This window comes from Macaca nemestrina, chromosome 1 (assembly GCF_043159975.1).
Source record: "Macaca nemestrina isolate mMacNem1 chromosome 1, mMacNem.hap1, whole genome shotgun sequence".
In the NCBI taxonomy this organism is placed as follows: Eukaryota; Metazoa; Chordata; class Mammalia; order Primates; family Cercopithecidae; genus Macaca; species Macaca nemestrina.
Genome location: NC_092125.1, coordinates 108213332 through 108227305, shown reverse-complemented (window position 1 = coordinate 108227305; position 13974 = coordinate 108213332). Strand labels below are relative to the sequence as shown.

Sequence of the window (13974 nt, the reverse complement as noted above, 5' to 3'; positions counted from 1 at the left end):
ATATGAGCCACTAACATATAGCCACTAGTAGCCATGTCACCTTTCTTTTGGTTATTGTTTTCATTGCTATCTTTTTTTTTTTTTTTTTTTTGAGACGGAGTCTCACTCTGTCGCCCAGGCTGGAGTGCAGTGGCCGGATCTCAGCTCACTGCAAGCTCCGCCTCCCGGGTTCACGCCATTCTCCTGCCTCAGCCTCCCGAGTAGCTGGGACTACAGGCGGGCGCCTGCCTCGCCTGGCTAGTTTTTTGTATTTTTTTAGTAGAGACGGGGTTTCACCATGTTAGCCAGGATGGTCTCGATCTCCTGACCTCGTGATCCACCCGTCTCGGCCTCCCAAAGTGCTGGGATTACAGGCTTGAGCCACCACGCCCGGCCTTCATTGCTATCTTTCCCATTTCACCTATTTATATATTTATAATTAAACTGGGTTTCTTATAGAAAGCTTATAGTTGGGTCTTGCTTTTTTGTCCAGTCTGGCAATGTTTTTATTTGGAATGTTTTATTGGAATCTAAATGTTTTTATTTAGACTACTTACTTTTAGTATAATTATTGCTATAGTTAGGCTAAATCTACTGTCTTGTTTTTTGCTATCTATGTTGCATCATTATTTATTTTTTTCCTCATTTCCTGCCGTCTTTTGGATTGATAGAGTTTTTTTTTTTTTTTTTTTTTGAGACGGAGTCTCGCTGTGTCTCCCAGGCTGAAGTGCAGTGGCGTGATCTCGGCTCACTGCAAGCTCTGCCTCCCGGGTTCACGCCATTCTCCCGCCTCAGCCTCCCAAGTAGCTGAGACTACAGGCGCCCGCCACCACGCCCGGCTAGTTTTTTGTATTTTTAGTAGAGACGGGGTTTCACCATGTTAGCCAGGATAGTCTCGATCTCCTGACCTCGTGATCCACCCGCCTCGGCCTCCCAAAGTGCTGGGATTACAGGCTTGAGCCACCGCGCCTGGCCTGAGTATTTTTAAATGATTCTATTTTATCTCTACTCTTGTTTTATTAGGTATAATTTGTTTTTTTCTTGGTTTACAGTATATATCTGTAATTTATGAACATTTACCTTCAAATTATATATTTGAATTTGTAGTTGTATATACATAATACATAGTACACATATTATATATAGTGTAACACTCTATATAGGTAAATATACCTAATATATATAATTTTATAATATATAATATATATTTATATTGGCCATTTTGTCCCCATCAGATGTTAATTCCTACAAATTAGTGAATTTTCTAGCTTTCCCTCTGTTATTGATTTCTAACATTACCCCGTTGTAGTTATAGAAGATACTTTGCATAATACCTTTTGTGTGTTTGTGTGTGTGTGAGAGACAAGGTTTCTCTCTGTTGTCCAGGCTGAACACACACACACACACACACACACACACACACAGACATACTATATATATAATTTAAGACACTTACAAGAGTATATTTCCCCCCTGCCATCCTTTGTGCTATTGTTGTCATACATTGACTTCTGTATGTGTTATAAACTTAATGATACATTGTTATCTTTGCTTTAAACAATTGCCTTTTAAAGAGTTGGGTTTTTTTGTTTTTTGTTTTTTTGTTTTTGTTTTTTGAGATGGAGTCTCACTCTGTCACCCAGGCCGGAATGCAGTGGTGCAATCTTGGCATCCTGCAACCTCTGCCTCCCAGGCTCAAGTGATCTCCCACCTCAGCCTCCTGAGTAGCTGTGACCACAGGTGCGCACCACCACACCCAGCTCGTTTTTTGTATTTTTGATAGAGACGGGGTTTCATCATGTTGCCCAGGCTGGTCTCAAATTCCTGAGCTCAAGTGATCTGCCAGCCTTGGCCTCCCAAAGTGTGTTGGGATTACAGGCATGAGCCACCACGCCTGGCATTAAAGAAATTAAACATGATAAAAGAGTTATTTTATATTTGACCACATACTTACCATTTCCCTCCTTCCTTCCTTCCTTCCTTCCTTCCTTCCTTCCTTCCTTCCTTCCTTCCTTCCTTCCTTCCTTCCTTCCTTCCTTCCTTCTTTCCTTCCGTCCCTCCCTCCCTCCCTCCCTCCCTCCCTCCCTCCCTCCCTCCCTCCCTCCCTCCCTCCTTCCTTCCTTCCTTCCTTCCTTCCTTCCTTCCTTCCTTCCTTCCTTCCTTCGTGCAGTATTGGCTCACTGCAATGTCCACCTCCAAGGTTCAAGCAGTTCTTCTGCCTCAGCCTCCCAAGTAGCTGGGATTATAGGCATGCGCCACCACGCCTGGCTAATTTTGTATTTTTAGTAGAGATGGGGTTTCTCCATGTTGTCCAAGCTGGTCTTGAACTCCTGACCTCAGGTGATCTGCCCACCTCAGCCTCCCAAACTGCTGGGATTACAGGCGTGAGCCACTGTGCGCAGCCTATATTTGCCATTTCTGATGCACTTTATTCCTTTGTGTAAATCTAGTTTCTGTCTGGCATTAGATTCCTCTGCTTGAAGAACTTGCATTAATATTTCTTGCGTTAAGAGGGCAGGTCTTCTGGCAACGAATTCTCTTAGCTTTTGTTGATGTAAAAAAGTCTTCATTTCTCCTTTATGTTTGAAAGATTTTTTCAGGGTATAGAATTCTGGGTGGATTCTTTCTTTTCTTTTTTTTTTTTTGAGATAGAGTCTTGCTCTGTTGCCCAGGCTGGAGTGCAGTGACGCGACTTGGCTCACTGCAGCCTCTGCCTCCTGGGTTCAAGCAATTCTCTGCCTCAGCCTCCCAAGTAGCTGGGATTACAGGCGCCCGCCACCATGCCCAGCTAATTTTTGCATTTTTAGTAAAGACGGCATTTCACCATGTTGGCCAGGCTGGTCTTGAACTCCTGACCTCGTGATCCACCCGCCTTGGCCTCCCAAAGTGCTGAGATTACAGACGTGAGCCACCATGCCTGGCCGATTTTTAAAATTTTTACTTACTTTTTTAAAGTACCAAAAGAAAAAATCACTCCATTGTAATCCCAGCACTTTGGGAGGCTGAGGCAGCAAGATTGCTTGAGGCCAGGAACTTGAGATCACCCTGAGCAACATACTGAGACTCTGTCTCTACAAAAAATGAAAAAATAGCTGGGTGTGGTAACACAATCCCTGTAGTCCCAGTTACTTGGGAGGCTGAGGCAGGAGGATCACTTCAACCCAGAAGTTTGAGGCTGCAGTGAGCTTTGGTCACGCCACTGCACTCCAGCCTGGGAGACAGAGCGAGATCCTGTCCCAATTTGAAACAAAAATCACTCCAGTCTTCTGGTTTTCATAGTTTCTGATGAGAAGCCTGCTTGTTTTAGTTTTTGGTCTTTCTATGGCTTGTTTTAACCCTCTCTGGCTACCTTTAAAGTTTACTCTCTTTAAAAAACAGAGACAGGGTCTCACTCAGTCATCCAGGCTGGAGTGCAATGGTGCGATAATAGCCCACTGCAGACTTGACCTCCTGGGCTTAAGCTATCCTCCTGACTCAGCCTCCAAGTAGCTGGAACTACAGGAATGTGCCACTGTACCTGTCTAACTTTTATATTTTATTTTATTATTTTATTTGTTTGAGATGGGGTCTTGCTCTGTTGCCCAGGCTGGAGTTCAGTGGCACCATCTTGGCTCACTGCAACCTCCGCCTCCCGGGTTCAAGCAATTCTCCTGTCTCAGCCTCCCAAGTAGCTGGGACTACAGGTGTGTGCCACCACAACCGGCTAATTTTTGTATTTTTACTAGAGACAGGGTTTCACCATGTTGGTCAAGCTGGCCTCGAACTTCTGGCCTCAAGTGAACTGCCCACAGCCTCTCAAAATGTTGGGGTTATAGGCGTTGGCCACCGCACCTGGCCACCTAATTTTAAAAATTTTTAGTAGAGATGGGGTCTTGCTACGTTCCCCAGGCTGTTCTCACACTCTCAGCCTCAAGCAATCCTCCTTCCTCAGACTCCAAAGTGCTGGGATTACATGCATGAGCCACTGCACCTGGCTTGCAGTGTTTTCTTCTTATCTTTAGTTTTTGGAGTTTCGTTTTTACATGTCTAGGTGGTGGTTTCTTATTTATCCTGCTTGAGGAATCTGTGGTTTGATATCTTTTATTATTTTTGGAAACTATCAGCCAGTATGTTTTCAGATATTTCTTCAGCCCACTCTTTTTCTCTTGCCTTTCTGGAGGTTCTAGTTACCTGTGTTTTGCACTGTTTGATATTGTCTTAGAGCTTTTGGGTGTTTTATTCTATTTTAGCTCTTATTTTTCTCCTTAGATAATTTTTATTGACCTATCATTAAGTTTGCTGATTTTTTTCCTCAGTTGTGTCCAGTCTACTGATGGTACTGTTAGAGGAACTCTTCATCTTTGATACCACACCTTTTTTTTTTTTTTCTTTCAGACGGAGGGTTGCTCTGTTGCCCATGCTGGAGTGCAGTGGCATGATCTCGGCTCACTGCAACCTCCGCCTCTGAAGTTCAAGCGATTCTCCTGCCTTAGCCTCCCGAGTAGCTGGGACTACAGGCAACCACTACCACGCCTGGCTAATTTTTGTATTTTTTTTTAGTAGAGACGGCAGTTCACCATATTGGCCAGGTTGGTCTCGAACTCCTGACCTTGTGATCCGCCCGCCTTGACCTCCCAAAGTGCTGGGATTACAGGCGTGAGCCACTGCACCCAGCCCATGCCTTTTATTTCTGTCACTTCCATTTGATATTTGCTTGTAATTTTCACACCTGCTGAAATTCTCCATCTGTTCATACATGTTTTCCACCTTTTCCTTTTGCATGAGGTCTTTAGCATTGTTAATCACTGTTATTCTAATAATATACTGCCTGATAATTTCAACATCTGGATCATCTCTGAGACTGTTTTATCTCTTGCCATAATGTTGGGTTTCTTTTTTTTGAGATGGAGTTTTGCTCTTGTTGCCCAGATTGGAGTACAATGGCTCGATCTTGGCCCACCACAACCTCTGCCTCCCAGGTTCAAGCGATTCTCCTGCCTCAAGCGATTCTCCTGCCTCAGCCTCCAAGTAGCTGGGATTACAGGCATGTGCCACCATGCTTGGCTAATTTTGTATTTTTAGTAGAGACGGGGTTTCTCCATGTTGGTCAGGCTGGTCTTAAACTCCTGACCTCAGGTGATCGCCTGCCTCGGCCTCCCAAAGTGCTGGGATTACAGGTGTGAGCCACCACACCCAGCCTGTTTTTTGTTTGTTTTTTTGTTTTTGCGTTTTTGTCCTGTAGTATTTAACTGAACGTCAGGCATCATGTGTAGAATAATAGTAGAGATGACTGAAGTAAATAGTGTTTGAACTTGGAAATGGGCAATGCTCTTCTGTTAGGGAATTTAGTCAGTTAAGCTGGGCTTGGGTTTTGCTATAGCTATCATTACCTTTACTGTGCCATAGGCCTTAAGTTTCTCTAGCCATGGTTTGCTATTGCCTTGTGCTTAGAGTGAGGGCTGGGGTTCTGGAAGTTTTAAAATATTTATTTATTTATTTATTTATTTATTGAGACAAGCTCTCCTATCTCTCAGACTGGATGCAGTTGTACAATAATGGCTCTCTGCAGCCTTGGCTTCCTGGCTTAAGCATTCCTCCAGCCTCAGCCTACCAAGTAGCTGGGACCACAAGCACACGTCACCACATCTGGCTAATTTTTTTTTACTTTTTGTAGAGACAGAGTCCCACCATTTTGCCCAGGCTAGTCTCAAAATCCTGGGCTCAAGTGATCCTCCTGCCTTGGCCTCCCAAAGTGCTGGGATTATAGACAAGAGCCACTGTGCCCAGCCTGGAGGGTTTTTTTTTTTTTAGACGGAGTCTTGCTCTGTCACCAGGCTGGAGTGCAGTGGTGCAATCTCGGCTCACTGCAACCTCTACCTCCCGGGTTCAAGTGATTCTCCTGCTTCACTCTCTCGAGTAGTTGGGACTACAGGCCTGCACCACCACGCCCAGCTAATTTTTGTATTTTTAGTAGAGTGGGGTTTCAGCATGTTGGCCAGGATAGTCTTGATCTCTTGACCTCGTGATCTGCCTGTCTTGGCCTTCCAAGGTGCTGGGATTACAGGTGTAAACTATGGTGCTCAGCCGGCCCTGGAGGGTTTTTTTCAGTGTTTTGTCCTCAGACTTTCAGCCACCTCTGCATACCAGTACCACAGAGGAGTTGTCTCTTTGCATTCTTACCCCTCTGCTACTGGTAGACTGCTCTTGCTTTTACTTGGGCTAGACTCATGGTAGAGGTAGATGTTGTGTAGTTCACCCTTAGGCTTAGGCAGAGTCTGTGTCTCTGTGTCCTAATTCTTTTCCCTTCCTTCTCATTTTAGCCAAACTCGGCCTTGTATCTGTGGTTAGTCTTGGGAAAGAGTTTCCTGTCCCTCCCTCAGCTATAGCAGACCTCTGCTTGGTAACAGTGGAGGAACCTGGGCCTAATATGGTTTCCTGCCTCTCCCCACGGGTATAGAGTATTTTACTTTTACTCCTTCCCCAGAAGAAGTGGATCTTTGCCTGTGCACTCTGACTGAGAGGGTTTACTGCCTGTCTTATCCTGTTTTTGCTGCTGTAATAGAATAACACAGATTGTAGGTAATTTATAAAGAAAAGAGATTATTTGGCTCACAGTTCTAGAGCCTGGGAAGTCCAATATCAAGGAGCCACATCTGGTGAAGGCCTTTTTGTTGTGTTATAACAAGGAGGAAGGCATTCCTAGGTAAGGAAGTGCATGTGAGACAGAGAGGAAAGGGGGCCCAAACTCCTGAGATAAATAACCCACTGCCTCAATCATGACATTAATCCTGAGAGTTTTGCCATTACCTCTTTTTTTTTTTTTTTTTTTGAGACGCAGTCTCGCTCTGTCGCCCAGGCTGGAGTGCAGTGGCAGGATCTCAGCTCACTGCAAGCTCTGCCTCCCGGGTTCCTGCCATTCTCCTGCCTCAGCCTCCCGAGTAGCTGGGACTACAGGTGCCCGCCACCACACCCGGCTAATTTTTTTTGTATTTTTAGTAGATATGGGGTTTCACCGTGTTAACCAGGATGGTCTCGATCTCCTGACCTCGTGATCTGCCCACCTCGGCCTCCCAAAGTGGAGAGTATTGCCATTACCTCTTAAAGATCCCACTTCTTAATATACTTCTTAATCCCTCTTCTTAATGCATGATAGCTGCTTAATGTCCTTATCCACTGATTCTTTTGTGTTGGTAATTTCTGAGCCTGTTTCTACTGACTAATTTTTATCCTGGTCATAGGTCAAATTTTCATGCTTTTTTATATGTCTAGTAATTTTTGATTGGATATTGTATATTGTGAATGCAGTGTTATTGGATTGCTAGATTTTACTATATTTCTTTAAAGTGGCCGGGCGCGGTGGCTCAAGCCTGTAATCCCAGCACTTTGGGAGGCCGAGGCGGGTGGATCACGAGGTCAGGAGATCGAGACTATCCTGGCTAACATGGTGAAACCCCGTCTCTACTAAAAATACAAAAAACTAGCCGGGCGTGGTGGCGGGCGCCTGTAGTCTCAGCTACTTGGGAGGCTGAGGCGGGAGAATGGCGTGAACCCGGGAGGCGGAGCTTGCAGTGAGCCGAGATCACGCCACTGCACTCCAGCCTGGGAGACACAGCGAGACTCCGTCTCAAAAAAAATAAAAAATAAAAAATAAATAAAGAGTGTTGGATTTTTTTTTTTTTTTTCTGGCATACAGTTAAGCTACCTAAAGATTACTTTGGTCCTTTTTAGCTTTGTTTTTAAGCTCTTTTTGAGTAGTTTAGAGTACCTTTTACTCTAGAACCAATTTGGCTCCACTCCTAAAGCATGGTCTTTTTGAGTTCCCTTCTGAATTCCATGCAGATTTAGGGAGGTTTCTTTATTCTGGCTGGAGGGAAGTTGAGTGATTCTGTAACCTGCGTGAACTCTGGGAATTGTTTATTTACCACTCCCGGCTTATAATAGTTTTTTTCTTAGATTGCTATTCAGTCAAAATTCAAGGGAACTTAATAAAGATTTCTGGAGCTGTCTTGCTTTAGCCCCCTCTTGCTTGCTTAGTCCTGCAAATTCTAGCTGCTTTGGCCTCCTTGAACTTCAGTCTCTGTTTATTCAACTCAGTGAAGTTGCCAGACTCTGTTTGGGTAACCCTCCCTGAGCTGCAGTTTAGGAGTTACCTCTAGGCAGAAAGCTGAGATGATGTTAGGGCTCATCGGCTCATCTTGTTTGCTTCCCTTTTCTCGGGGATCACAATTCTTAGCTGCCTGTTGTCCAGTGTCTGAAAATAGTTGTTGCCTATATTGTGTCCAGTTTTCTGGTTGTATTTAATGGGAGGTTAATTGCCACCTGGAAGTCCACAGATTGTTCTGTAAACGGAGAATATTTTTATTTAGGGATAATTTGATTAAAAATTGATTTTAAATATTTTTGACTTTAAAAGAAATGCCAATGGAACTTTACTTCATATTATATAGAGGAATAAGTTCCAGATGGATTAAGGACTTATATGACAAAACAAAAAATTAAAAGCTCTTAGTGAAAATATTCACAAAAATATTGGTGAGTAGCTTATTGATCTTGGGAGTAGAAAAAGTTTCTTAAGACACAAAAAGTGTTGGTTATAAAAAGATTGATAAATTGGACTCTTTCTAGAATTTAAAAAACCTTAAATAGATGAAAAGACCAATGACAGGCCAGGTGCGGTGGCTCACGCCTGTAATCCCAGCACTTTGGGAGGCCGAGGTGGGCGGCTCATGAGGTCAAGAGATCAAGACCATCCTGGCTAACATGGTGAAACCCTGTCTCTACTAAAAATACAAAAAATTAGCCGGCCATGGTGGTGGGTGTCTGGAGTCCCAGCTACTTGGGAGGCAGAGGCAGGAGAACGGCGTGAACCTGGGGGGCAGAGCTTGCAGTGAGCAGACATCGTGCCACTGCACTCCAGCCTGGGCAACAGAGCGAGACTCCGTCACAAAAAAAAAAAAAAAAAAGACCAGTGACAAACTGCAAGAAGATATTCACAATACACACAAATGAAACATTGTGTCAATATATGAACTCCATAAATCAGTAAGAAAAGCAAAAAAACTTAATATGAAGGTAGGCAAAACGCATGAGTAGGTACTTTACAAAAATTGACACTCACATGATCAATAAGTATATGAAGAGTTATTCAACATCATTAGTAATTAGAGAAATGTAAATTAGGATCACAGTAAGAAATCTTTTCACACCAATTCCATTGGCAAAATTAAGAGGATCGTTTTATATATTGCTGAAGGAGAATAAATTGGTACAACCACTTTAGCTTACATTTTGGCATTATCTCCTGAGGTTGAATATGCATATAGCTCTGCAGTTCACTCAGGGTTATACTCAGAAGAATATCTTTTGCATGTACATCAGGAGGCATTTATACAAATGTTAACAGCAGCATTGTTCGTGGTAGCTAAAATCCAGAAACAACCCGAGTGCTCATGAGTGGGAGAACAGATTGAAAACAAACGTGCAACTATGATATATTCACACAACAAAATGCTGTATGCAGCAGAGTATACCACAAAGACATGTAATGTTGTGATGAGACTGTAGTATAATATTAAGTGAAAAAAGTAAATCCTTTAAAGTCTCGTTCATCTTGATACTCTATTTTTACAAAACCAAAATACCTTTAAAATTAAAATATAAAAATTTAAGGATTATATATAAATGCGAAAAAATATAAAAAGAAAAGCAAGGGAATCATGAACATGGTTGGATATGATAACTTTTTGGGGTCAGAGAAACGGATATAGGGATGTGGGATAGAGGAGGCAGAGACTATATGGTTTGAATTAAATTATTTTCAAGGTCTTAGCTTTGCTTTTATTTTGCTTTTCACATTATCTGTTTACTAACAAAAATTCCACTGTTGCTTAAATCACTTGGTTTTTTTGAGACTGTCTCCTTCTGTTGTCCAGGCTGGAGTGTAGTGGCAGGATCGTGGTTCAGTGCTTCCTCTGCCTCCTGGATTCAAACAATCCTCCCACCTTAGCCTCCTGGGACTACAGGCGCATGCCACCATGCCCAGCTACATTTTTGTATTTTTTTGTAGAGACAGGGTTTTGCCATGTTGCCCAGGCTGGTCTCGAACTCTTGGACTCAAGCAATCTGGCCGCCTATCAGCCTCCCAAAGTGCGCTGGAATTACAGATGTGAGCCACCGTGCCCAGGCTGCTTAAGTCATTTTTTAGGCCTTTTCTTTGGAATCAACTTTAGAGCCAGTTTAGGCCACACACAAGTATCAGTTACATTGCTTTATAATCAACCCTAGGTTTTCAGCTACCTTCAAATTTGCTTGCTTATTCACTCACTATATTTACCACATTGGCTTCAAATGACTTTTAACTTTCTAAAAATAAAATCCACCCTTAAAAACTGGTAATTGCCTTTGAAGTTATTTAAAAGTATGCTAGAGGTCATTCTAATAGCAAAAATAAGATCACGCTCCTTCTGCTGGGTGCGGTGGTTCGAGGTGGGTGGATCACCTGAGGTCAAGAGATCGAGACCAGCCTGGCCAACATGGTGAAACCCCTTCTCTACTAAAAATACAAAAATTAGCCAGGTGTGGTGGCGGATGCCTGTAATCCCAACTATTCAGGAGGCTGAGGCAGAAGAATCGCTTGAACCCAGGAGGCGGAGGTTACAGTGAGCCGAGATCATGCCACTACACTCCAGCCCGGGCAACAGAGTGAGACTCCATCTCAAAAAAACCCCAAAAAACAAAAAGAACATCATGCTCCTTTTGAAAAGGGGATAGTCCTTTTTTATACATACAACTTTATACATGTTTGTCAAAAGTAAGTCTTTAAAGTGACCTTGAATATAGTTTTTGTTAAATGCATAGTAGAATGCATCTAACCAATATCATCTAAGCATGACGAGATGATTCCGTGATTTAATTTGTATTAAGTATGCTTTTCTTTTGTTCTTCTCCTTCACCAGGTATATAATGTTTACATGGCAGGGAGGCAGCTGTGTTCTAAGCGGTACCGGGAGTTTGCTATTCTACACCAGAACCTGAAGAGAGAGTTTGCCAACTTTACATTTCCCCGACTCCCGGGGAAGTGGCCATTTTCATTATCAGAACAACAACTAGATGCCCGACGTCGGGGACTGGAAGAATATCTAGAAAAAGGTAATCCACACCATCAAACTCTACTATATTGAGTAGACATAGGTTCTAGATATGCAGCTTCTAAACTGCATAGCTGAATTTCCGGAAACTCAATAGTGAATGTTAGTCAGATTTCTGACTAAGTATTGAACAATCTGAACTTTGAAGGCAAAACTGAAATGTCCAGTACAGTGATCAGTAGCCTGTTTTATTGGTTTGTTTAATGCTTAACAACAACAAAAAAATGAATGTTTAGTTTTTGATGCATTTGGTGATGCCTAATGGACACTTTTTTTTTTTTTTTTTTTTTTTTTTTTTTTTTAGACGGAGTCTTGCTCTATCACCAGGCTGGAGTGCAGTGGCACGATGTCGGCTCACTGCATCCTCCGCCTCCTGGGTTCAAGCGATTCTCCTGCCTCAGCCTCCTGAGTAGCTGGGACTATAGGCACACGCCACCATACCCAGCTAATTTTTATATTTTTAGTGGAGACGGGGTTTCACCATGTTGATCAGGATGGTCTCGATATCTTGACCTCGTGATCCATCAGCCTCTGCCTCCCAAAGTACTGGGATTACATGGACCTTTATTTTTAGGGTTATATTATCTGCCAGCAAACACATATAGACTCAGCAATATGCTGAATTGATTTGGGAACTAAGTGGGCAATATTAAGACATTTTTTTTTTTTTATTTTGAGACGGAGTCTTGCTCTGTGCCCCAGGCTGGAGTGCAGTGGCGCGATCTCGGCTCACTGCAAGCTCCGCCTCCCGGGTTCACGCCATTCTCCTGCCTCAGCCTCCCAAGTAGCTGGGACTACAGGCGCCCGCCACCTCGCCTGGCTAATTTTTTGTATTTTTTAGTAGAGACGGGGTTTCACCGTGTTAGCCAGGATGGTCTCGATCTCCTGACCTCGTGATCCGCCCGTCTCGGCCTCCCAAAGTGCTGGGATTACAGGCTTGAGCCACCGTGCCCGGCCTATTAAGACATTTTTAATATTTAAGACATTTTTTATTAAAATGATTCTTGGCTTACTGGTGTATCCTACCTGAAAACTTTATTCATTTTACAGGTATTCATAGATAGGTTTGCTGAGTTGTAGGTAATCTAGAGTGCCCTTGTTCTAAGCAGGCTAAACGTAGATACTAATACTTCGGTATTGAATTTTTTGTTTTTTTTTCGTTTTGAGACAGAATCTCGCTCTGTTGCCCAGGCTAGAGTGCAGTGGCATGATCTTGGCTCACTGCAACCTCTGCCTTCCAGGTTCAAGCAATTCTCCTGCCTCGGCCTCCCAAGTAGCTGGGACTACAGAAGCGCACCACCATGCCCGGCTAATTTTTGTATTTTTAGTAGAGACGGGGTTTCCCCATGTTGGCCAAGCTGGTCTTGAACTCCTAACCTCAGGCGATCTGCCCACCTTGGCCTCCCAAAGTACTGGGATTACAGGCATGAACCACTGCACCTGGCCCTGTATTGAAATGTACTTGTTATCTCAGCGCCTCCAAATGATACATCAGGAGTCTGTGGATGTGGATGGTGAAACATTTGTCTAGAGGCGTGAGCCACTGCACCTGGCCCTGTATTGAAATGTGCTTGTTATCTCGGTGCCTCCAAATGATACGTCAGGAGTCTGTGGATGTGGATGGTGAAACATTTGTCTAGAAAGGCAGGGAAATGACACAGATCTCTTCAATAAGAAGCTCATCTTGTGGCTCAGGGAAGAGACCTTTCCTTGCTACATTATAGAGTTACATTATTTGGTAGCTGTTCAGTAGGTTTTTCTCTAAAATACTAGTTTATAGAATAACAGTCTTACATGATATTTAGTCATTCTGTTTCCTTGTAACTAACTGACCTAGTTGAATCTTTTAAAAACTTTTGTAGGGAGCCTTAGTCATGAAGAGAAACCATTTTCCCCATAGAAGGTAATGGAACTTCCTTACCTGTTTTTAGCTTTTTCTAACAGGGACTGGCCTCTCTGAACAAAGCCCTTGGGAAATGAGAAAGGGTACAATTTTTAAAAATCAAATGAAGTAAAGTCACCAGTTTAATTTACCATTCTCATGAGAGTGTCAGGAAATTAACTTTCTTAAATTTAGAGGATTAGCTACCTAGGTACCTGCCTGCTTGCTTTCCTATCCCACCCATCCCCAGCCAGCTTTTTTTTTTTTTTTTGGTTGTTGTTTTGAATCTAAAGTCAGTAAGGTGAAATGATATGAATTCTTAATTACCTACCCTAGTTTTCCCAAAATGGCTTTTAATTTTTGTGGTTCTCTGGCCTGTTTTTAGGCCAAATAAATATTTTTCCTTTAGTATTTCAATTTTATATTTGGTTTATTCCTAATTAATCTTCCCTTACTACTGCCTCTTTACCCCATGTTCTGTTGTTCTAGCTTGTTAATAGGTCACACAAGACTGCAAAGTTATATTTACTGAACTTTTATTTCTCTTTTCTGGTTATGTTTAGTATTTTTAGCGAGCTACATCTTTATATTTTCTATTATTTCTTTGTTCTGATCATATTTAGATGAATGTTTGTCATGCCTTAAAATCTTGTGTGCTGGGCATGGTGTGCTGCCTCATTATTGCCTGCTATTGATGATTTAAACTTAAACTTTGATACGTCTTTGACTTTATATTCTTGATTTTAAGGCCTTATGCCAGATTTTATCTTTATTTTCTACAGTGTGTTCAATACGAGTAATTGGTGAGAGTGACATCATGCAGGAATTCCTATCAGAATCCGATGAGGTAGGTGAATATCTCCTTTAGTGATTGTTTTCCTCTTGGTTCCTTGTGGGGGAAAATAAGTTAAAGGTATTGATTATGGGTTAAATTTCCATAAGCTCTCCAAAGGACTCTGTCTTTTCTACTTCCATTTTATATGTATC

The 13974-nt window shown here is 42.5% G+C and overlaps 1 protein-coding gene across 4 annotated transcripts in view; it reads left to right on the top strand.

The window, feature by feature from the left end:
• Nucleotides 1-13974, top strand: part of LOC105497855 (sorting nexin 27) — a 92389-nt gene that overhangs the window by 34415 nt on the left and 44000 nt on the right. For all 4 annotated transcript variants that reach the window (XM_071085349.1, XM_011769352.2, XM_011769353.2 and 1 more), the window contains 2 exons: nucleotides 10914-11106; nucleotides 13770-13834. In XM_071085349.1, coding sequence (XP_070941450.1) covers nucleotides 10914-11106; nucleotides 13770-13834 — 258 coding nt within the window. The remainder of the gene's footprint in view (nucleotides 1-10913; nucleotides 11107-13769; nucleotides 13835-13974) is intronic.